This window comes from Vigna umbellata, chromosome 6 (assembly GCF_029865625.1).
Source record: "Vigna umbellata cultivar VRB3 chromosome 6, Vumbellata_1.0, whole genome shotgun sequence".
Lineage (NCBI taxonomy): Eukaryota > Viridiplantae > Streptophyta > Magnoliopsida > Fabales > Fabaceae > Vigna > Vigna umbellata.
This window is the reverse complement of record NC_142170.1, coordinates 18,637,370-18,660,964: the sequence shown is the minus strand read 5'-3', so window position 1 is coordinate 18,660,964 and position 23,595 is coordinate 18,637,370. Positions and strand designations below refer to the sequence as shown.

Genomic DNA, 23,595 nt, shown 5'->3' with positions numbered 1-23,595 from the left:
ATTTTTTATAAAAGAAAGAGAAAAGAAGAAGAAAAGGTTTTAGCACAAGGACGATGCGTGCGATCACACGTGTGCCTAAACCTTTTAAAATGTTTTTGTATTTTGTATATATATATATATAAATATTTTATTTTTTTTATGTATTATTAAATATGCATTTTAAAATAAATAGATATTTAGAATAAATAAATAAAATAAAATAAAAAAACAAAAAAAACAATAACAACAATAAAAATAATAAAATAAAAAAATAAATAGAATAAGATAAATAAGGGAACAAAATAGAATAAACAAAGAAAAGCAAATAAATAAATAAGTAATAAAAATAAAACAAAAAGTGGGGGTGCCTAAATGAGAAACTGGGGTGTCTAAACTACTTTTCCTTTTATAAATGGATGAAGCCTAAACCCAAACTGAAAGGGGTGAGAAAGTGAGAATAGGGGGTACAGGCAAGAAAAATAATTTTATTTCTTTTGTTATTATTTTTTAAGAACAGGATGGGCCTAAACCCAGGCCCAGAGAACGTATGGGGGTGCGTGGGTGAGAAACGGGGGCTGCGTGAAGGAGACAGTGTTTTTGTTTGTTAGGAACAGAACGGGCCTGAGCCCAAGGCAGGGGATGGACGTATGGGTGTAAGGGTGAGAGATGGGGGTGCGCCTAGGAAAGAAAAGAGTCTTCTTTTTTTTTTTGTTTCTAAAAATATTTGGATCGGCCCAAGGTTATTTTTCCAAGCAGAAGCATTAGGGGTTCTGCCACTCTTCTTCCCATTCAAACATTCAGAAAACCTAGAGACCTAGAGCCCCTCTCCCAAACGAGGCAGCTAAAAGTGGACCTCCGCCCGTTCGCGCACACGCGCCACCGCCTCCGCCAACACGGCCGCCGCCAACCGCAAAACCAGGACACCACCAGTGCGTCGATTGCCACCACAGACCCTGCCGGTTGCCGTGCCAAGCTTCTCCCCTCCCTTTCTTCTCCGCTTCTTCGCGCGCGAGAGAGAAACTTTCGCCTCTCCGCACCACGCCGACGCCACCCCGGTGAGGCCAACCACCGCGAGCTGCCGCGGCGTCACTATCCTCCTCCCACTCTTCTTCTTTTTTTTTTTTAATTTTTGATTGGTTTCAGTGTTGTCTGATATTTCAGGCTCTGTGTATTAATTTAGGGTTGATGATGATGGGTGTTGGAGGTTCAGTGAGGATGAAGACACGGTTCTATGGTCTCTGTTACATGATTTTTCTGTTGTGCGTTTTGTGTTTACTGTTTCAATTTCAGTATTGATGATTGGAGATGAACAGAGGCTTGAAGGCTTAGTATCAATATCTGGTTTGGCTCTTGGATTCTTGGTGGTTGGTGGATGGATATGGACCGTGGGGGTTGACAGAGAATGGAAGAATCAGCTTAAGCAAATTTGGGTTTCTGTTTGTTGGGATGAATGAATAACAAACAATGTGCAGAAGCAAATCATGTATACTCAATATAATTGCAAGTTCAATACGAGCAGACAAAGCCAGGCATTATCAAGTCAAATGGAAACAGATATCAACCCAATAAGCACATAACAACCATCAATATCCCAAACATTCATAGTATATGAGCAGTTTAAGAGTGAAGACTTACCTTGCGTGTTCTAGCTTTCCTTCTTCGTAAGTGCCTGCGAGCTACGACCATGAAGACGCTAACGAGATGGGATAGATGAAGATACTAACGACAGTGGACAGTGAGGGTCCTATTGTGTGAATGGGGAGGGGTCAATTTTTCTTTTTTTTCTGTGAAAATGTTTCTGGGCCTTTTCCTGCTTGGTGGAGAATTCCCTTCTCAGAGCCGTGTGAGAGTGAATGATAATGGTGTTGGAAGCGAGGGGGCCTCCAGAGTTTGGAGTTCGGCCCTGGTATCTGCTGTGAGACTGATAGGATCCAGTCAAAAAAAAAAGAATTCCTATCCCCCTAAACGACTCTCCCCCTTAGCCATCTTCACGGGTTCGATCAAACCAAAGTCAAAAGCGTGCCTGTTCAATGGTTGCTTCCTGCCACCACCCCTACTCTGCTCTACTGCGTTTCCCCTTAAGGTAAGCTAGCTAAAGGCAGTGTAGACGCATGCATGGCGCAACAGAGAATTTGCACAAGAATGGGAGATAGCATGGAAAAAAGAAACAGACGGGAGAGTTGAACTTTGCCATTATTTTTGTTTCTTTTTGAAATAAGATTAAAATAAAATAAATAAAATACAATATAATAAAATAGACAAAAATACAATAACTCAAAATAACAAAGTAAAATAATTAGAATAACATATAATAAAATAAAATAAATTTTATTAGTCACCCGGACGAAATTGGGTGTTGACACATGGGACAGATACAAAAGCTTGCTAAGAAAAACACGCACGCATGGCTTTGAAGATCAGGAAGTAGTCTTAACTTTCCTTGGAGGGCTTGGTTCACAAACCAAGATGATGCTGGACGCCTCAGCAGGAGGCAATATTAAATGGAAAACTCCAGAGGAAGCAACAGAGATTAAAGAAAACATGGCTACTAGTGATAATGAGCTACACAATGAGAGAGGAGCTCCTATGCAAAAAGGAGTCCTCAAATTAACGACACATGATGCCCTACTAGCTCAAAACAAAATTCTAACTCAACAGCTGGAGACTCTGACCAAAACTCTTGCACAATTACCCAAAGAGTTGAAAACTGTTGCACAGGTACAAACCCAGTTGTGCGAATTGTGTGGAGGCGACCATATCAATGGTCAATGTGCCTTTCCAGTTGAAGCCGTAGAGGATGTAAACTACATGACCAATCAGTATCGTCAAGGGAGCTACAATCAGGGGTGGAAACCACACCCAAGTATTGGTCAAGGGCAAACTAGGCAAGCTGGTCAATATAATAAGCAGCAGCAGCAACCCACCTTATGGCAACAATTATCTATGCTTAATGAAAGGTCCATGAGGATGGAGGAAACTCTCAACAATTTCATACAGAAAACTGAGTCTACCCAAAAGAGCACTGAAGCTGCTATAAAAAATTTGGAGACTCAGATGGGGCAGATCACCAAACAGGTGGAAGAAAGGCCAAATAGAAATTTTGGGGCTAATACTGAGGTTAACCCCAGAGAAGAGTGCAAGGTGGTAGAGAGTGTTGATGATGAGAAAGTTGAGTCAGATACAGAAGAAAGGAGAAAAATAGAGAGCAAAAGCACTTTTCCCTTTCCAATCCATCAAGGGAAACAACTAGACTTCACAGAATTATTCAAAATGGTGGATAATGATGCACCTTGGGAACAGATTCTACAACAGATTACGGTTTACACTAAATCTAATGAAGAAATCTCTACAAAGAAAAGACGTAGAGATGATGAGGCAAAGGAGTGTATAACTGTTAAAAAAGAGTCATTCCCTCCTAAAGCAACAGATCCAGGCAGTTTTTCTATCCCTTGTACCATAGGGAAGAAAAAGGTGAAGAAAGCTCTCCTTGATTTAGGTTCAAGTGTTAACTTGATACCTTATTCTTTACTGGAGCAAATCGGCAACGTTAAAGTGAAACCTGAAAAGGTTAATCTAGCAATGGCCGATGGATCTTCAAAGGAGCCATGTGGGATTGCAGAGGACATTATAGTTTGTGTTGGCAAACTTCAGTTCTTGGTAGACTTTGTGGTGATGAAGATGGAGACAGAGAAGATACCTATCATACTTGGAAGACCGTTTATGAAAACGGCCAGAGCTATCATTGATGTAAATGAAGGTATAGTAGTGCTCCAGGACAGAGAGGAGAGAGTGGTTGTAGACGTCTTCAAAAATGAGACGCAAGCACAGGAGGAGGAAGCTAGTTATAAAGCTGCATTTCAAGATGCACACATGACTAGCCATAAAGATGAAAATCCCAAGGTTGCAGGTAACCATTGTTTGTTGTTTCAGGTACACAAGGAAGAAAAGATTGGAAGAGGAGGAGAAATTCCTGATGACTGGGAGAAAAGAAGACCCCAACTTGGTACACCTGTGAGAATCAAAAACAAGTTGTGGGTTGTGAAGGGCTTTAAAGAGAAGGAGATGATAGAGATAGAGTCTCCACATTCTAGAAGGACCAAAATAGTTCACAGGAAACAGCTGAGGAGTTGGTGGGATGACAACATCAACTATAAAGAAGGAACTTGAGCTTTACTGGGTCAAGCTAATGACGTTAAAAGAGCGCTTGCTGGGAGGCAACCCAGTGGATTTAAGAACTTTTTAAGTTTTCTTTGGTTTGTAAATTTTTAATCTGTTGAACATTCCTTTGTCATTATTTTTGGAGATAGCATCTACTGAAGGATGCTAGTTTGACATAGCATCTACTGAAGGATGCTAAGTTGTAACACCTACTGATGGGTGTTGGTGAGAAAATTTAGCACCTACTGATGGGTGTTGGTAAGTTGTAACACCTACTGATGGGTGTTGGTGGATTTTGGGTCAGGCTCGTGACGTTAAACAAGCGCTACCTGGGAGGCAACCCAGTTGATTGATTGTTTTTGTTTGTTTTATTTTAGTTGGGGTTTGCATAAGTATTTTAAACATTGAATTGCAGGGAACCAGTGAGGGGCATGTCTAGGAGGCACGTAGGTTAAGAAAAGAAGGAGAAGAGCACTTCACGAAAGTGCCGCTGAGCGGCAACTTACTGCTGAGCGGTACTCTCGCAGAATGGGCTTTAGTTCCCCTTAGCGGGACCCGAGCCCATTAGGGTATTTTTATACCCTAAGCTGCGCATTTGCTCATACTTTCAGACTCCTCTCTGCACAAACACTCCCACATACCTTCTTCAAGGTTTTCCACATCTTTTCACTCTTCCCTCTTAAGAAAATCTCCCTTCCACTCACTTGCTCACTAGTTTTCCATCTAAGTTTGGGGTTGGGAGAGAGCATCATTGAAGGGGCTGATTTCTTCATTATGGTTTACTAATGCTTAACAATGTATCTTTTGGTTTTGTGAATTATGTTTGATGCAGGGATGGCCTCCTCATCGGGCAAAAAGAATCAAGACTATAAGATCCAAGAAGAAGGAGGATACAGAGGACAGCTCAGATTGAGGAGGAGTTGAGATAGCATTTAATGATGAATGCTATCATAACTAGAGCAGGACTTATGCTTTTGTTTGGTTTAAGTTTTCTGAACTTATTTATTTTTCGTTTTAGATTAGAGTTTGATGTACTTTATTGGAAACCTGGTTTGTGTGATGGTTTGCTATTAACTGTGATTGTTTGATAAGTAATGCTTGATGATGCTTATTAATTGATTAATGTTGAGATGATGTGCACGTTAAAATGCTTATACAGGTGATTCACAAGCTTTGTGAACAAATGCAGGATATCATGATTGTGATTGTGAAATTAAGCAGGATGTGTATGTCAAATGTGAATGAGCTTATATGTGAGGTTTTGAGCTCCAGAGTTTTTGAATGCTATTACTTTGGAAACATGAATGATTTTGCCCAGGTTTTCTATGATTGAATCAATTGCTTGTTTTGCATCATATGATCAAGGTCGTTTGTTGGAACCCTTTTTATTGGCCAAATTCATAAAGTTAGCCCACTAAAAGAGAACACTTTGTGTTCTATCCTTTGAACCCTTAGCCTTGAACATACACTGAAAACCCTTGATTGAAAATCTTTACCTTGAGTTAAGTAGAAGATCTTGTGTGGTATTGTTAACTGTTCAAGTTTGGGGTTGTTGGGAAAACATGAAAAAGGAAAAGCATTGAGCTAAGAGCTAAAAAGTAAGAATATGCAAAGAAGAAAAAAAAGAAAAGAAAAGAAAAAGAAGCAAAGCTCAATGCAAATGCAAAGGCAAGTTGGGAAGAATAAGAATAATTGTGTTGTTATGACTCTTTTAACTCAAGGATTTTGTGATCCAGAAAAACCAATTTTCTTGTTAGCCAAGCCACATTATAAGCCATTGAAAAGTCCTTGTGATGATGCATGCTTGTGAATGTTTTTGATTGTGGTAAAATGAAAGGCAAAGTTGATTCATGTAACATTGTGATAGTGGAGTGAATGAGTGAAACACTTTACCTCTTATACACTTGTATGTTGAGTGAAACACTTTACCTAGTGAGGAAATATTCCATAAGCACATGAACATCCATGCTTAATTGATTGATCATTCATGAAAAATAGCATTTGTTGGAATTTAAATGACTTTGTGAACACTAAAGCATGTGCACATCTTGATTGAACTCTTGGTCATAAGTTTGAGTGAAGTTGTTACTTATCTTGAAAAAGAGGATTTTTGAATGAGTGAACCATCATATGAATTGGTTGAAGATTGAGTTACATCTTGTTTGCTTGAGGACAAGCAAAGTTCTAAGTTTGGGGTTGTGATAACAGTTGAAAAATTGTTATTGTCATGCTTAAAATTGACACAAAAAGCAACCTTTACACTTATAAACTAGCTTGAAATCATGCTTTTATCCATATTTTCATAAATAAGAGAGCTGGACAGGTTTATGCTTGATTTCAGTGTTTTTGTGCAGGTTTTAAGGTGAATTTAGTGAAAGAAGTGAAGAAGGAGAGAGATGGAATCAGAAAAGTCAACCAGAAACCAGAAAAGTCAACCAGTCAACCAGAAAAGTCAACCAGTCAACCAAAAAGTCAACCAGTCAACCAGAATACGAAAAAAGTCAACCAGACGAGTTTTGGGCTAGTTTTATGCAATTTTATGATCTGTTTGGGCCTGGACCCGTTTTCTATTATTTTTATGTCCTATTTAAAGACCTAGATGTCTTAGAGTTGGTATCTTTGGCAGAAACAAAGCAAACACTCTCTTCTCCACCCCTTTGAAGGAGGATCTTGGATGCTCAGGCTACCTCTTCACCTTTCTAGGGTTTTATCTTTCATTCTTTCATTATTGTTCATCTAGGTTCACCATGAATATGGTGAACTAAACCTTGTATGTTTGTTGGGGAATCAATGTAATCTTTTGAAGCTCTCATATATGGAATTTGTGCTTGCATCTTAATCTAAGATTTATGCTTTCTTTCATCATTAGTTAGAGTTTTTCCTCTTTGCTTAATGCTTGCTTTGTTTAACTCATTCAATGCATGATTATTGATTTTGTCGATACGGGAACGTACGGGGAAGTCTAGATCCGGGGAATTTCTCCCAATAGTATATTGGTTGCCTTAAGCTCCTGTGCTAAAAAAACTAATTATTAGGAATGCTAGGAATTGTATGAACTCGTAATTAGGGAGAAGCCTTCTTGAAAGGTAATTTAGAGAGTGGCATTAACAATGATGACTTGAATGTTGAATTCCTAAAATATATGAGAGTGGATAAGATGAAATTGACCCCCAACAACATATTCATCAATATATTTCATTGAAAGTGCTTGTCTTTTGTTTTAGCCATTGATCAACCTCATGCATACATGTTTATTTTCGTCTTTTGCATATTAAACTCCAATTATTTTGTTCTTAAGTCTTAGCTAATCAACAAATCACATAACTAAACTAGGCCGTGAGTCCTTTGGGAGAACGATACTTGGTCTTACCGAGTTTATTACTTGAAACGATTCGGTCATACTTGCCGATTGTTAAACAAGTTTGTGACATCATATTTTGGTGATCATAAATTAGTTCATCAAGTTTTTGGCGCCGTTGCCGGGGACTCTGGTTTAACTGGTTAATTTGTGTGATTATTGATTATCTTTGACTTTAATTTTGAATTTCTGTTTTTATTTTCGGTTTTTATTTGATTTGGTTTTATTTTATTTGATTTTATTTTCTTTTATCTTATTTGATTTGATTTTATTTTATTTTATTTTATTTTATTTGATTTGATTTTATTTTATTTTATCTTATTTGATTTGATTTTATTTTATTTTATTTTATTTGATTAGATTAGATTAGATTTTATTTGATTTGATTAGATTAGATTTTATTTTATTTGATTTGATTATATTAGATTTTATTTTATTTTATTTTATTTTATATTATTTTATCTTATCCTCTGAATCTTTTATCTTCTGAATCTATATCTTCTCCTATATCTTTTTGTGCTAACAAATCTTTTTTAGGATTTTGTTTTCTTGTGCATGCAAGAAGCAATTAGAACAAGGAGCAAGAAAACAACAGAACCTCTGCTTCAAGGTCTAGACGAGAGTAGACGGAGGAGAAGAATCCGAACATCTAGAGAACTTTTCCCTTCTCCAAAAACTCTCTTACAATCATCACCACAAGGTTCTGTTCATAACACAGAAAATATGGAGAACAACAATGTTAGAAGAACTCTTGCTGACTACACCAATATAGCTGGACCTCAGCACTTTAACAGTATAGCTAGACCTAGAGTCAATGCAGCTAATATGGAGGTCAAACCAGCACTGATTCAACTGGTGAAAAGCAACCAATTTAATGGGTTATCTCATGAAAGCCCATATGAGCACCTCACTACCTTCAATGAGATTTGCAACACAGTCAAAATTAAGTTTGATAGCTTCGTCTGGCACCCCATTAATTTTGACTGTGTTGCAAATCTCATTGAAGGTAGTGAGGTGCTCATATGGGCTTTCATGAGATAACCCATTAAATTGGTTGCTTTTCACCAGTTGAATCAGTGCTGGTTTGACCTCCATATTAGCTGCATTGACTCTAGGTCTAGCTATACTGTTAAAGTGCTGAGGTCCAGCTATATTGGTGTAGTCAGCAAGAGTTCTTCTAACATTGTTGTTCTCCATATTTTCTGTGCTATGAACAGAACCTTGTGGTGATGATTGTAAGAGAGTTTCTGGAGAAGGGAAAAGTTCTCTAGATGTTCGAATTCTTCTCCTCCGTCTACTCTCGTCTAGACCTTGAAGCAAAGGTTCTGTTGTTTTCTTGCTCCTTGTTCTAATTGCTTCCTGCATGCACAAGAAAACAAAACCCTAGAAAAGATTTGTTCGCACAAAAAGATATAGGAGAAGATATAGATTCAGAAGATAAAAGATTCAGAGGATAAGATAAAATAATATAAAATAAAATAAAATCTAATCTAATCAAATCAAATCAAATGAAATAAAATCTAATATAATCAAATCAAATAAAATCTAATCTAATCTAATCAAATAAAATCAAATCAAATCAAATCAAATCAAATAAGATAAAATCAAATCAAATCAAATCAAATAAAATCAAATCAAATGAGATAAAATAAAATAAAATCAAATAAAATAAAACCAAATCAAATAAAAACCGAAAATAAAAACAGAAATTCAAAATTAAAGTCAAAGATAATCAATAATCACACAAATTAACCAGTTAAACCAGAGTCCCCGGCAACGGCGCCAAAAACTTGATGGACAAATTTATGATCACCAAAATATGATGTCACAAACTTGTTTAACAATCGGCAAGTATGACCGAATCGTTTCAAGTAATAAACTCGGTAAGACCAAGTATCGTTCTCCCAAAGGACTCACGGCCTAGTTTAGTTATGTGATTTGTTGATTAGCTAAGACTTAAGAACAAAATAATTGGAGTTTAATATGCAAAAGACGAAAATAAACATGTATGCATGAGGTTGATCAATGGCTAAAACAAAAGACAAGCACTTTTAATGAAATATATTGATGAGTATGTTGTTGGGGGTCAATTTCATCTTATTCACTCTCATATATTTTAGGAATTCAACATTCAAGTCATCATTGTTAATGCCACTCTCTAAATTACCTTTCAAGAAGGCTTCTCCCTAATTACGAGTTCATACAATTCCTAGCATTCCTAATAATTAGTTTTTTTAGCACAGGAGCTTAAGGCAACCAATATACTATTGGGAGAAATTCCCCGGATCTAGACTTCCCCTACGTTCCCGTATCGACAAAATCAATAATCATGCATTGAATGAGTTAAACAAAGCAAGCATTAAGCAAAGAGGAAAAACTCTAACTAATGATGAAAGAAAGCATAAATCTTATATTAAGATGCAAGCCCAAATTCCATATATGAGAGCTTCAAAAGATTACATTGATTCCCCAACAAACATACAAGGTTTAGTTCACCATATTCATGGTGAACCTAGATGAACAATAATGAAAGAATGAAAGATAAAACCTTAGAAAGGTGAAGAGGTAGCCTGAGCATCCAAGATCCTCCTTCAAAGGGGTGGAGAAGAGAGTGTTTGCTTTATTTCTGCCAAAGATACCAACCCTAAGACATCTAGGTCTTTAAATAGGACATAAAAATAATAGAAAATGGGTCCAGGCCCAAACAGATCATAAAATCGCATAAAACTGGCCCAAAACTCGTCTGGTTGACTTTTTTTCGTATTTTGGTTGACTGGTTGACTGGTTGACTTTTTGGTTGACTGGTTGACTTTTCTGGTTGACTAGTTGACTTTTCTGGTTTCTGGTTGACTTTTCTGATTCCATCTCTCTCCTTCTTCACTTCTTTCACTAAATTCACCTTAAAACCTGCACAAAAACACTGAAATCAAGCATAAACCTGTCCAGCTCTCTTATTTCTGAAAATATGGATAAAAGCATGATTTCAAGCTAGTTTATAAGTGTAAAGGTTGCTTTTTGTGTCAATTTTAAGCATGAAAATAACAATTTTTCAACTATTATCACATATAAGGATAAAGATCCATAAACCCATCGTCTTAAGATTTTGAGTTGGAGGTGGTGTTAATCCTTTATGCGTAGATTGGGCTCATGTCTGGTGTTTGTCTCTCTGCTTATCCTTCCTCAAAAGACTCATTAGTGGTATCAAAATTGAATATTTGTCGTCAGCTTAGACAAGTCTTTGTATCAAAAGTTTTTCTAATAAAAAATTAGGTAAAGATGTTCCATTATGATGAATGACACTATAAATAAAGGTACTCATGATTAGCTTGATGAGTAAGTCTAAGTTTCACATTGATTAAAAGTAAATAAATTGAACATCATTAACTCATAAACATATTGACTTAATGTTTTAAGGTAGAGATGATGTCAATCATTTATATGTGAATTAGACTCATATCTCATTTGATAGTATATCTCTCTCACAATTCTTTCTCAAGAGACTCATCATCCTTGTCTTACTCCCTTATTAAATCCTTGTCTAACTCCTCATTACAAGACAAATACCTCGTAAGATTGTTGTCATCCACCCTTAAAAAAAGATGAGTTGACTACAAAATGTCTGAAAATCCAAGCATTGAAAGTTTGATGACAATCAAAAGCTTTCTTAATGCCAATTTTAAAGGCAAGGATACCACCCTTCACTTTTTTGGATAACATGTTTATACTTTCGTAAATGATACGGATAGAATCTTTAATTTGCCATCTCCACGTAAAATCATTCTAATATGGAGAAATAATTTTGCTGACTATTAAAGCAAGTCTATCAGCAAGAATTTTAGACATGGTTTGATACTAGCCATAGTATTAGCCTGAAATCTCAGACTCGGCTCAGATGAACGAAATAACACTTCTATTAATCTCTGGCACAATTCAATTTATTTAAACAGCAATTACAAATTTTGAAGGACCAATTATGCAGTTTGCGTTTTTCTACCTCCCGTGACCTCTTTCGTCCTCTGACTCTGTTCTAGTTTCAGTTTCCTTTTATTTTTCAAAGACCTTATACAAAATCTTCCATGTGTTCAACATCATGGAAGATATAAATAAATGCATTTCAAGTTTCGGGAAAACACGGGAATATAAAAGGATCATTAACAAAGTATGTCTTTCGTTTTTCCTTAGATATAACAAAAATATAAAAAAGAAAAAAAACACATTCTTTAGATTACTCCTAAATTTTTTTAAAGAAGGTTTCTATAGTTGAGTCAGACAATCCTCATAACACGACAACTATTTCAACTCTTCAAGACGGTAGCACCTGCTACCATGCAATTTCACCGTTTACGGTTAAGGAATAGTAATACTGCAGCTATTATGCAAAAAGCATAAACTCCACAAATAAATTCCCAGAGAAGAATATAAAGACATGATTATAAAGTATATATCGTAGACAAATACCCGTTTTCATCTCTTTTGAAGTAATAGTAAATCCATGCAGTACAGACATCTGCTTCGATACTCTGGTACAAAAATGAAGCTACTTTGGACTACCCAACATAACCACAAACTACTAAAAGGCTATCGAAGGGAAATCTGGCATTACGACGTTATAGGTTATCCTTGCATTACAATAATCTAAAACATTTATAGATAATTAACGACCACCTCATCATACATACGCATCTAAATAAAAATTTATGATTTTCAATTGCTACTTGAGACAATGAGCTCAAGGAGGCATAATAATGTTTTCAGACAAACAACAAGAATCACTGCCGGCCAAACGGAGGACTGTTGTTATTTAGATGTGCTGGAGGTGGTCTTGGTCTAGCATACTCTGCAAATATAACCCAACCGTCCAAAAACTGCATTGGGTAGGTGAATTATCAGTCACCATTACAGGAACAGCCACAAAAATGCCAAAACTTAAGGTAACAGCAATCTTTGGATGAATAATACAGACAACGGTTTCTGGAACACATTAAGATGTAGAAAGCGATAATTATCATTAAACCAACAGAAAACTGTTAATGAAACACGCATTTATAGTTGTATGTAACTATGCACATTTAAACCAGTTTAGAAATCCACGCAAGATTTCATGTTTAGGATGGGTAAAAGGCATATTAGAGAGTTGAATGATCACTAGTTTCCACGTGAAGTAGGGGGAATGAGAAAAACTGTGTTCAGAGAATAATGATGAGTTTGTGTACAGTCGAGAGAAATTGTAAGTAAACTTGTGTTTCAAGAATTGTGAATGCATAGCTAACACCGTGGTAGTCAAAATCAAGATCTTACCCAAGATCTCGCAAAGGGAATTACAAATCATAAATCAGGGGATCATGATCCTATGAAACTTAGAAGGATCATACATATGCACAAATAAAGTAACAAATTAGAATATGACACTTGAAAGACATAATTAAAATTCTATTCTAAACATCATAAACAAAAATCAGTACAATGTGCTTATATAATATCATGTATGATATGTAATATTGCACTAATTTACAAAATAGTATACCAATCCCATCCTAGTTTAATAGTTACAGAACACCAAGCTAGTATGTTGGAACCCCATCCAATCTAGTTACAAAACACCAATCCATCTTGTTAGAATAAATAAGATTTATTGTAAGGAGTTGTGTGCTTGAGCTGGACCTAATCCCTGGATGTATCTTTTTTCATTTTCTTGCCTTCCCTCTCATATTGTATCTAATCTAATGTAACCAAAGTGATTAGAAGTATGAAATCCTAAGAGAGGGAAATATACACTTTCAAATTAATTCTAAATCCTTTGTATTATCTTCAACTCATCTAAAGTAAATAACCTTGCAAGTTGAAATCATGACCAGCCATGAGATCATCAATTCCAGATGTTTCACATTTCAAATGAATAATGTCCAAATAATCCTAAGGCAGTGGTGTAGTTTCATCCTCTCCAACATGGAGTTGAAGTTGAAAGTCATTTTAATGGTGTAGAACAGAGGTCTGCGGGCTGAAAAAAGAAACATGAAGAAATAGTGTGTTGGGGACAGAATCACAAAGACGAGGGAAGACCACAGTGAAAACAGAGAAAGGGGCAGAATCACAAATATGAGAGAAGACTGCAGTAAAAACAATTAAGACAGTGGGCTTTGTCTCAAGGGAGAAAGAGAAAAATGCAGTTGAGGTTTTCTTAAAGATAAAAAGGGTGGCAGTTATTTTTCGCTTTTGCCAAACAAAGAGCAGTGATTTTAGGTGAGAAAGGGGCGTAACTTTTCAGTTATTTAACAAATGAAGAGTAGGACTTTCATTTTTTAGGTCCAAAGAGACATGGGGTTAGGCAACAGAGGGAGTAAGGAAGCTGGATTTGGGCATCAGAGTTAGGCTTTTAAGGGACTGAGTCAGTTCAGCTTTAGACTGGGTCACAATCCTAGCTGCTCAGCCCATAGAAACTGGCTCGTGAGGATCCATCGATGATCCATTGTTATCATCCAAAATATGACCCAGATGCAATTAAGAATGAAGAAAATTGTAGACATTTCTGATCTTACACTCCAAAAGGTGGTTTTGACTATCATGGCTAGCACTATTAAAAAATAACATTTTATCTTCTAATGTGTGACTATACTGTTTCATTGGCATTTAAGCATAATTATCAAAGGTTTATATGTTGAAGTCATATTTTGAATGAACAAGCACAAGCAAACACAAATTGAAGACAAACAATGTTATGAAAGAAATTAGAGTCGCCCCATACAGATCTAGCTTACCTTGCCATCCATTCCTTCAATGCCCTTTGCAGCATCTTCTATTGTTGCATATTGCACAAAACCAAACCCCTTAGAGTAGCCTGAGACTCGATCAGCTACCACCCTTGCTGAAAACATAAAACCATTGTGTTTCAGGTACATTTTGAAGATATAATCACAAATTATAAAAGCATAATATATAGCTGCATTAAAATATCTAGGAGGGGCAGAAGAAAACCATAAACGACTTCACCAAACTTTGAAAATTCTTCCCGAAGCTTTTCTGTTGTAGTCCGTTTGCTAAGCCCTAAAAGAAAGATACATTAAAAATCAACAGAGTCAACCAAATATTACATGAAACAGGGACTTAGCCACATTTATGACACATTGCATGAAGAAAGGCTTTGACCTAACAATTTTCAGGGAATAAAAATTAAAAGATACAACTCTAATAGTATGGCATTTCCAAAGAGAAACAATGACGTGTCCTTTAGTCCTGGAATATGGTGTATCAAAATTTAATAGCAATGACATGCTGGTTTTACACTACCAGTGCTTTACGTGTTATTTTAATCTGAGCAAACAAAACAGTTAGAGCAAGTGTAGATTAAATCAAAATAGGTAGGGGATGCCATCACAGCAACCAATGAAATTCCTTCAGTGCTGGTAGTGTTTGTTTGTATGGAATACATTTCTTTGATTTGGGTTGGTTAGTGGACAGGGATTTTGGAAGTTCCTTCCAAGAGGCTTTGTCTAGCTTATATCATCTCTCTAATATCTACACAACTCTCTCTTGACAATTAAAAGTTAAAGAAGTACAGCCCTTCAAGTTACTACTTATCCCCATCAGTTAACGAGCTATAAGAGTATTTCAACTCCCCCAGTGTATTTTGTATTTAAACATTCATTCAGTTTCTCACTATTCTAAATACCTAATCTTTCTTCTTCACAAACACATTAGGGAGGAGCTTTCCAAGGTAAATTAGTTTACTCGGTGGTTGAAAAGATTACTAAAAATTGCATTTTTTTTAGATTGATATAACGATACATCTAGCATTGTCTCTTGACCAAAATCGGCTCATATATGACAATATGATAACACATCACAAGATTAACTGATTGTTTTATCAGTCAATCTTATTTCTTTGGTTTTTCCTATATAATTACGGTTTTCCTTATCTTTTGTAAGACAGATTATTGTGCAATCAATATAGCTTTCTCTCTTCTCTTTTCTCTGCTTCTTCCTTTCTTACAGACTATCTATCAGAAACAGCAGATAAGCCTACTAAACTTCCGCAGTCCCAGGGTCTTGTGGGGATAGAAAGAGTTCACCACAATGTTACAGGAACAAGAAAAGGCACACAAACCAAATATAGCAAGACAGCAACTCACCCGTAATAAGGCGTCTAATAGCAATTAATAAAGGAAAATATATTTAGAAAGTATAATACTTATCTTACAAAACCGTCTCCACTTGTATCCATCTAATTTGATCATATTAAGTATTCAATATGAGATATCCAACACCCTAATATAGACCTGTTTAGCCATCTTACTAATTGACGCGGCACATCTAAATCATATTTACCAAACGCATAAGATTTACAAAGCACAAAAATCTAACTCCTTCTAATATGGAGTCTATGTCATTGAAAATTCAAAATCGCACATACGAATAACAAAACCAAAGAACACGATAAAGAATCAACCTTTAACCACGTCAAACCTAAAACTCGAACTACATCAAAACACGTACATCCAATTCACAATTCACACTATATCAAATTATTTAGCAACGAATGACTCTAGAACTTTCTGCTGCAGTCAAATCAATAACCGATAACAATGACAATAAAAAACATGAAATAAATATAAATAAAAGTAGAGGAAAATTGAGAGACAAACCAGAGACAAAGAGATTGGTGTTGGGCTCCGCCGTGGGTCGTGCAGGAGTGGCGACAGCGCCCGCAGGCGGCGTAGGAACGAAAGGGAAAGTAGAAGAAGCAGAGTTTGAGCAGAAAAAGCGTCGCAAAACGCGTGGCGCCGCCACTGCTGCTCTCGTCGCCATGGCCGCGGGTTTAAGCTTAGAAGTAAAACCCTCGTTGAGAATTGAAGAGAGAATGGAGTGTGAGTAGGGCGAAGCCAAGGCGTTTATTTATAAGAAAAATAGGTACGAGGCAATTGCTGTTTGCACTCCCGCATTCTTCTACTCCGTTGAGACTTTAATAAATTATTTTGATATATTCATCATTCAAAAAAAGATTATTATATTTTGCAATTGAATTTCTATTATTTAATATTTTGAATTATGTGGTTAATGTAAATTAATGAATATTTTTTATTGTTTTCAAATGTTAAATAATAAGAACAACTTCACCTTAAGTGGTGACCGAGACAATTTCTCAACACGTGGAAAATATCACGAAGTGTTATGTTATTAATACGTTTCAATAAAAATAATAACAGTCTTACATTAACCATAATATTATTTTTATATTAGTTACAAAATATTTATTTTTTTTAATAGATGAAAACTAGTAGCAAAATAGAAGATAAAATTATTGTCACATATTAACAAAAAAATTAAACTAATAAAAATTAAATTAAAAATAATTAAATACATTTTTCGTCTTCACACTATTTTAAAAAATTGTTTCGTTCATATTTTACACTGTATACATATTTCGTCCCCTTAATTTATAAAAGTTACGCAAAACATCCACCTTAAACAAATAACATGTGAAAGTTCAACGTGGAATTTTGTTTATCAATGAAAAACGTATTACATGTTTTGTTTACTGAAAATATTTTACACGAATTTCATATCATTCTGGGACAAAATAATATATTAAGTTAGCTTAATGATGAAACACAATTTTTTAAAATAGTTTCAGAATAAAAAAACATATTTAAATCATTAAAAAAACATAACAAATTTTAGAAGTCAATATACCAAAAAATAAAATTAATAGTAACTTAATTAAAAATAGGTTTAATCATTTCGGACATTCCTATTTATATAGGATTTTCTCAAATAGGTCATCATATCGTAAATGTCCTCGATTAGGTTTCTTATTATGAAAAATTGAATCAATTTTTAGTTTCGTACTAACATCGTTAAAGGAGGTGACATGTGTCAGTTCATGATTTTTTTGAATTTTTGAATTATTTTTTATTTATTTTTAATTTTTTTAAAAAAATAAAATAAAAAAAGGGTTAAATATGTTTTTAGTCCCTAAACTATTGGTCGTTTCTGGTTTTCGTCCCTGTTTCAAAGTAAGGTACAATTTGGTCCTTATTCTTTTCGAAACGTTCGTTTTAGTCCTCGAAAACTAAACATTATTTAAGAATTTTGTCCTCATTTAGCAACAAATGATAGAGCTGTCAAAACGGGTAACCCGGCCCGACCCAACCCGACCCACCACGGGTTGGTCACTTAGTGAGCCAACCCAACCCGGCTCATTTATTAGCGAGCCGAAAAAATTTGAACCCGACCCGACCCACCACGGGTTGGTGGGTTAAACGGGTTGGCTCATTGGCTCACTTAATTAACTTCTTTTTCACTCTCTTCTACCGAGATTCTTATAACATGTTACTTTGATCGATCAAATTGAAACAGTAATAATATGATCAATTAATATAAAAGAAAATGAAACAAAATAAATATATTGTTATATATATATATTTTAAGCTATAAAGCATACAATTTTGCCAATTTAGTTTAATGAGACATACGTAATTACATATAGCCATTAACAAAAATATATAACACAAGATAAAACTGTTATGCTTGTAGATAGATCTAAAAACAAGATAAAACAAATGATATATTCCTAAATTATTCAATCTATAATATTATCCATCTATTAAATTTGAGTCCTGAATGAATAAATCCATAGGATTATGCTCTCTTAAAGCATCTTCTTCTTTATCTCCATCTACAACACAATAAAAAATAGTGTTAACTAATAATATTGAAACACAAAGTAATAAATAATTAAAGACATATGAGAATAACAATAATGTTACCTGTTAGTTCAAAACCATGCAACCAGTTTTGAGTTAAAATAAGTGCCTCAACATTCTCTGGAAGAATGGATGAACGATATTTAGTTAGCACACGAGAACCGAGACTAAAGGCAGATTCACTAGCAACTGTAGTGATTGGAATGCTAAGAACATCACAAGCCATCTTAGACAAATTTGGATAACGATCTTGACGATCCCTCCAATAACTTAATACATCCAACTTATCAAAAAACTTTGGATCAAGATTCCCTTCCTCTAAATAAAGATCTAATTCAGACCTTCCAGTGTCATTTACATGTTGGCTCAAATAATCAACATATTCCTAAGACATCAAACAAAGTTAATATGTCATTAGTCACAAGTAATAAATAAAATATACATAATAAAATAAAGAAAATATAAGAATAAAGACTTACATCAAATGCATCCATCATTGGCTCATCATTAGTAAAAGAAGGTTGTTGTGTTGGAGGAGCAACTTGAGAACTTGAAGTATTTGACTCATTTGAATTTAATTTGACATATTCTTCAAACAACTTATACATGTTATCCTTTAAAACATTAATTTTTTCTTCACAAGTAGAAGGATTAATCTTTCTATAACAAAATCGAATGGCTTCAAACTTCATTCGTGGATCAAGAATAGCCCCAATAGCAAGAATGTCACAATTTGATCCCAATACTTACTAAACTTGTTCATCATACTCAATGACATATCTTTAATCGTCATATCATCACTTTTTACATTTTCTCGTAACAAACATTCAATTTTCCAAACTTGCATGAAGTAACGATTAGATGTTGGATAAGAAGAACCTGAAATCAAATTAGTCATTACATAAAACGGCTTCAAGAACTCACACATTTTTTCAGCCTTTTTCCACTCATCATTTGACGGACAATGAAAATAATTTCTATCACGGATAGCCAAACTTCCAAAGGCGCGTCGATATCGAATTGCACTCTCAAGCATAAGATAGGTAGAATTCCATCTAGTAGGAACATCCATTTTCAAACCTACTTTGGTATCAATACCCCTCACTTGCATAACACATTCTTTAAATGCAATTTTTCTTGCCTCTGATCCTCTCACATATTTTATGCTCTCTCTAATCTTTTGCAAAGCATCAAAAGCCACCTTTAATCCCTCTTGCACAATAATATTCAAGACATGTGCACTACACCTTATATGAAAGTAATCACCATTACATATCAAACTATTTTGCAATTTCAATTGCTCACTCAAAATTTTTTGCAACACCTCATTGGCACTAGCATTGTCGAGTGTAATAGAAAAAATCTTCCTATCTATTTCCCAATCAAGCAAGAGAGCAAATATTTTTTGTGCCAAATCATGACCTGTATGTGGAGGTTCCATTTTACAAAAGGCAATAATCTTACTATTCAACCTCCAACTAGCATCAACAAAATGAGCAGTCAAACAAATAAACCCTTCTTGATTTATAGAAGTCCAACAATCAGATGTCAAACAAATTCTACTATGAGATTTACACATCGCAAGTTTAACCCTCTCTTTGTGTTCATGAAATTTCTTTGAAATATTAGACACAGCTATATTCCTACTTGGAACTCTTACTTCTGGATTTAGATATAGAAGTAATTCTTTAATCCATTTATATTCAACAAAATTATATGGAAGTCCATGTTGAATAATAGCTATTGAAATAAGGTCATTTACAACTTTTTGGTCAATTTCTCTAGATCTTAATTTCCCAGCATGATCAATTATCATTTTCCCTATGTCATTGTCTTTTAATTTCTTTAGGACCGAACACTTTGACAAATGACGCAACATTGTTGAGGTCCCTATTTTCATACCACCAGCAACATACTCTGTTCCACATGCATTGCATTTTGCCTTTTCTTTACCATCTTTAATACCAATTTTCGTAAAATGATCCCAAACTTTTGAAGTACTTAACCTAGGTCTCTTAGTTTCTCTATCAAAATCTTTATCCTCATTCTCAATGTCTTCTATGTTAGGTGGCAAACCATCTTTCAAATGATCATGAACACTTTCATCATTTACTGTTTCAGATTTCATTTTGTTCTGTAATAATTATACAATATTATTAATATAATGATCACAACAAAAGATACACACAATATTTTTAAACAACAATTTATTCCACATTAAATTCAATGATCAAATAGGTAAATAAACAAAAGGGTTTAAAAACCCTTAGTTTAGGGGTCTGCGGGTTTGGAATGAGAAAAGGAAAAGAAATATTCATGTGGGGCCAATAATGATTCTTTGGTAGTTGATTGGATGTGTGGGGGCAAAAGGGTTTTATTGTTTCATTTTTTTTATGCATGATGGAGGGGTCTTACGTAACAAAGGGCAGGGAGGATATTTCATTCAAAGAATGAAACCAAATAAAAAATGAAATTGTGACCTTTTAGACTTAGGATTGGACTGCTATGACCGTATGGTTATCATTGCTCCAAAATCAAAATATCTCAAGCACTAAGTTCCTGGAATCAATGCACGGTTCACTCTCAAAATAAAGCACCCCTCACATTACACTTTATTATGGCAAAAACATGAGCAAACGAAATTTGAAAGCTATAAAAATATAAATCGTTTCTTACCTGAGATATTTGAGAGGACAGCAAGGGTTTCACGAAGGGGAAGGAGAGTCTGCTGCACGGCTCTACTAAGACGAATTTTTTGCTGCACTAAGGGGAAAGGCTGCGTCGAGTGAAGGAAGCGTAAGGGTAGGGGAACTTAGGGTTTTATTTGCAGAGGAGAACTTGTGAAAAAACTATATATTACTAAGTAAAAGTTATATATTTTGAATAATTAATTTAATTAATTTAATTTTAATAAAAAAAATAGAATTTAAATAATTAATTTAATTAATTTGATTTAATTAAAAAAAAATATGTGGGTTGGTGAGCTAACCCAACCCACCTCGGGTTCAACCCATGTGAGCCGGGTTCTTAGTGAGCCGGGTTAAAATTGGCTCGCATAAAAAATTTGACATTTTTTCCAACCCAACCCGGTTCAAACCCGTGGTGAGTCGGGTTGGCTCACGGGTTTCAACCCATTTTGACGGCTCTAACAAATGAGGACTAAAATCAAAATTTCGAGGACTAAAACGAACGTTTCGAAAAGAATGAGGACCAAATTGTACCTTACTTTGAAAGAGGGACGAAAACCAGAAACGGCCAATAGTTTAGAGACTAAAAACATATTTAACCCATAAAAAAAAAATGCCACATGTCAAATTGATATTGTGCCACGTGGCAATGATAGTGTGACATGGCACTAACAGTGCCACGTGTCATTGTCAGGCCACGTGTCGTTGCATTAGTCTCAATTTGATCCATGTATTTTTATTTTGTCTCAATTTAGTCTTAATTTTAAAACTTAAACAATTTTGTCCCTCTTCAAATTCAAACAAAATTTAAATTGTATATAAATTTTAAAAGATATTTTTATTAAAATTGATATTTTTATTAAATATTTGGTTTAAACCCTCCCTTGGTCCTCAAGTTTGTATGGAAATCTCAGTTTGGTCATCATCTTTTTTTCTGTCTCAATTGGATCATATTTTTTTGTAAAAATGAGCACATTGTATCATAACCGTTAAGTGGTGTGAGACGGCGTTAAATTCATGTGAGCTGGATTTTTTCATTTACCGACGTGGCATTGTGCACTAAAATTGAAAGGCCACGTGGTGATGTCTTGACTAGAACCAGATCTTCTCCTCCCTCCCCCTCTGCTTCCTTCCATCGGCGCCACCCACCATCTACAACACAATCACAGACCACTGGAAAACACGGACCATGTAGCCAGTTGGCATTCCTAGATTCTTGTAGGAAAAGATATCCCTCTCTGACATATGAGGTTCGTGTGCTTGAGAAGGAACTTGAGATCCGGAATGAGGAGAGGGATATCCCTCTTTGACTTTGAGAGGTCTGAAATGTGATCAGACATTGGAAGCTTATATGATGCATCGTTACTTATATGATGTTGTACACTTAAATGCCCTTTATGTAAATCTTCAATATGCGACTCAAGATGCAAAAGTTTGGAAGCTGTTCGAGTAAGCATTACTCTCGAGAATTGAAGCTCATTCAATTTCCTATTTAGGGATTCTTTTAAAACCTTGTTTTCTTCTTCCACAGCACATAACTGCTCTATCAAAGTATTGATTTTTGTAATGGGAGTCTCAGGAGAAGTGTCAACTGAAGATTCAACCAGTAAACTGTTGGTGCTCAATTTGCTCCTCCTTATTTCAAATGAATCCCGTCCCAACATTTCAACTTCATTTTTCAATTTTGCCAGGGCAGCAGGACCTGGTAACCGTTTCCGGACCAGAAGCCGCAGCCTCTGACATTCTAATTCTAACTTGGCAATTTTTTTGGTACTCTCTAATCCCTCTCTGGCATGTGAATGATTTCGATCTGTTTGACTTTGATTCAAGCAGAGGCTTTGGTGGGTGGCGCCGATGGAAGGAAGTAGAGGGGGAGGGAGGAGAAGATCTGGTTCTAGTCAAAACATCACCACGTGGCCTTTTAATTTTAGTGCACAATGCCACGTCAGTAAATGAAAAAATCCAGCTCACATCAATTTAACGCCGTCTCACACCACTTAACGGTTATGGTACAATGTGCTCATTTTTACAAAAAATATGATCCAATTGAGACAGAAAAAAAGATGATGACCAAACTGAGATTTCCATACAAACTTGAGGACCAAGGGAGGGTTTAAACCTAAATATTTTTAACAAGACTAAGTTTAATTATATTTATATTTACTTAATCATATAAATATTAATTATGTTATTTAAATATACTTATAAGGTTTAAAAAAACAGTGGCATAACATGGTGGTGTGAATTTTCCAAATGAATTAGCTCATTGAACAAATTATTAATGTGAAATTTCACTTTTTTTAAAATAAAAAATTGGAGAAAGTTTTGGTGAAAACAGTAATTAAAAGTGGTTTCTTCTTTCATAATTTTCTATGGAAACTTTCACTATGAAAATTCATATAATTGCTTTTAAGATCAATTTGGTTTTAAAAACGATCTTCCATTCATCACCTTGTTTGATGAAAATTTAGCTATAATTGCTTTTAAGATCAATTTTGAAAAATATGTATGACTCATCCAATTCATCCAAGAGATCATCCGAGGGATGATGTGCCTATATTTAATGGTGATATTATTGATGGCTTAACAATTAGTACAAATTCGCCAACTCCCATCCTTTTGGGGGACAAGAATGATCGGCATAACACAAGGACTCATTGTCTTGAATCCAACCTTTTTCAATACGACTCTCAACTTGTTATTCCAATTCATT

At 35.1% G+C, this 23,595-nt stretch overlaps 2 protein-coding genes across 2 annotated transcripts; both read right to left on the bottom strand.

Annotated features, from left to right (window-relative positions):
• Window positions 1-11,942: 11,942 nt before the first annotated feature.
• LOC124848162 (RNA-binding (RRM/RBD/RNP motifs) family protein) lies at window positions 11,943-16,377 on the bottom strand. Its single transcript, XM_047325809.2, has 4 exons — window positions 16,135-16,377; window positions 14,468-14,536; window positions 14,251-14,357; window positions 11,943-12,360 (listed from the first exon to the last, which is right to left on the bottom strand). Exons 1-4 carry the CDS (start codon window positions 16,295-16,297, stop codon window positions 12,265-12,267), a joined length of 435 nt encoding a protein of 144 aa, XP_047181765.1. The 5' UTR covers window positions 16,298-16,377; the 3' UTR covers window positions 11,943-12,264.
• Window positions 16,378-18,226: 1,849 nt separating this feature from the next.
• On the bottom strand, window positions 18,227-20,209 carry LOC148196885 (zinc finger BED domain-containing protein DAYSLEEPER-like). The gene is made up of 2 exons (XM_088093532.1): window positions 18,675-20,209; window positions 18,227-18,580 (listed from the first exon to the last, which is right to left on the bottom strand). Exons 1-2 carry the CDS (start codon window positions 18,885-18,887, stop codon window positions 18,227-18,229), a joined length of 567 nt encoding a protein of 188 aa, XP_087949658.1. The 5' UTR covers window positions 18,888-20,209.
• Between the last annotated feature and the right edge of the window lie 3,386 nt (window positions 20,210-23,595).

Coding starts and splice junctions, on each gene's coding strand:
- LOC124848162 (XM_047325809.2), bottom strand. CDS start 16,297: ATGGCGACGAGAGCAGCAGTGGCGGCGCCACGCGTTTTGCGACGCTTT. Junction 14,358..14,467: donor GTTTGGTGAAGTCGTTTATG/GTTTTCTTCTGC, acceptor TTATGTTTTCAG/CAAGGGTGGTAGCTGATCGA. Junction 12,361..14,250: donor TTGAAGGAATGGATGGCAAG/GTAAGCTAGATC, acceptor TACCCAATGCAG/TTTTTGGACGGTTGGGTTAT.
- LOC148196885 (XM_088093532.1), bottom strand. CDS start 18,887: ATGAAGTTTGAAGCCATTCGATTTTGTTATAGAAAGATTAATCCTTCT. Junction 18,581..18,674: donor CAATGATGGATGCATTTGAT/GTAAGTCTTTAT, acceptor TTGATGTCTTAG/GAATATGTTGATTATTTGAG.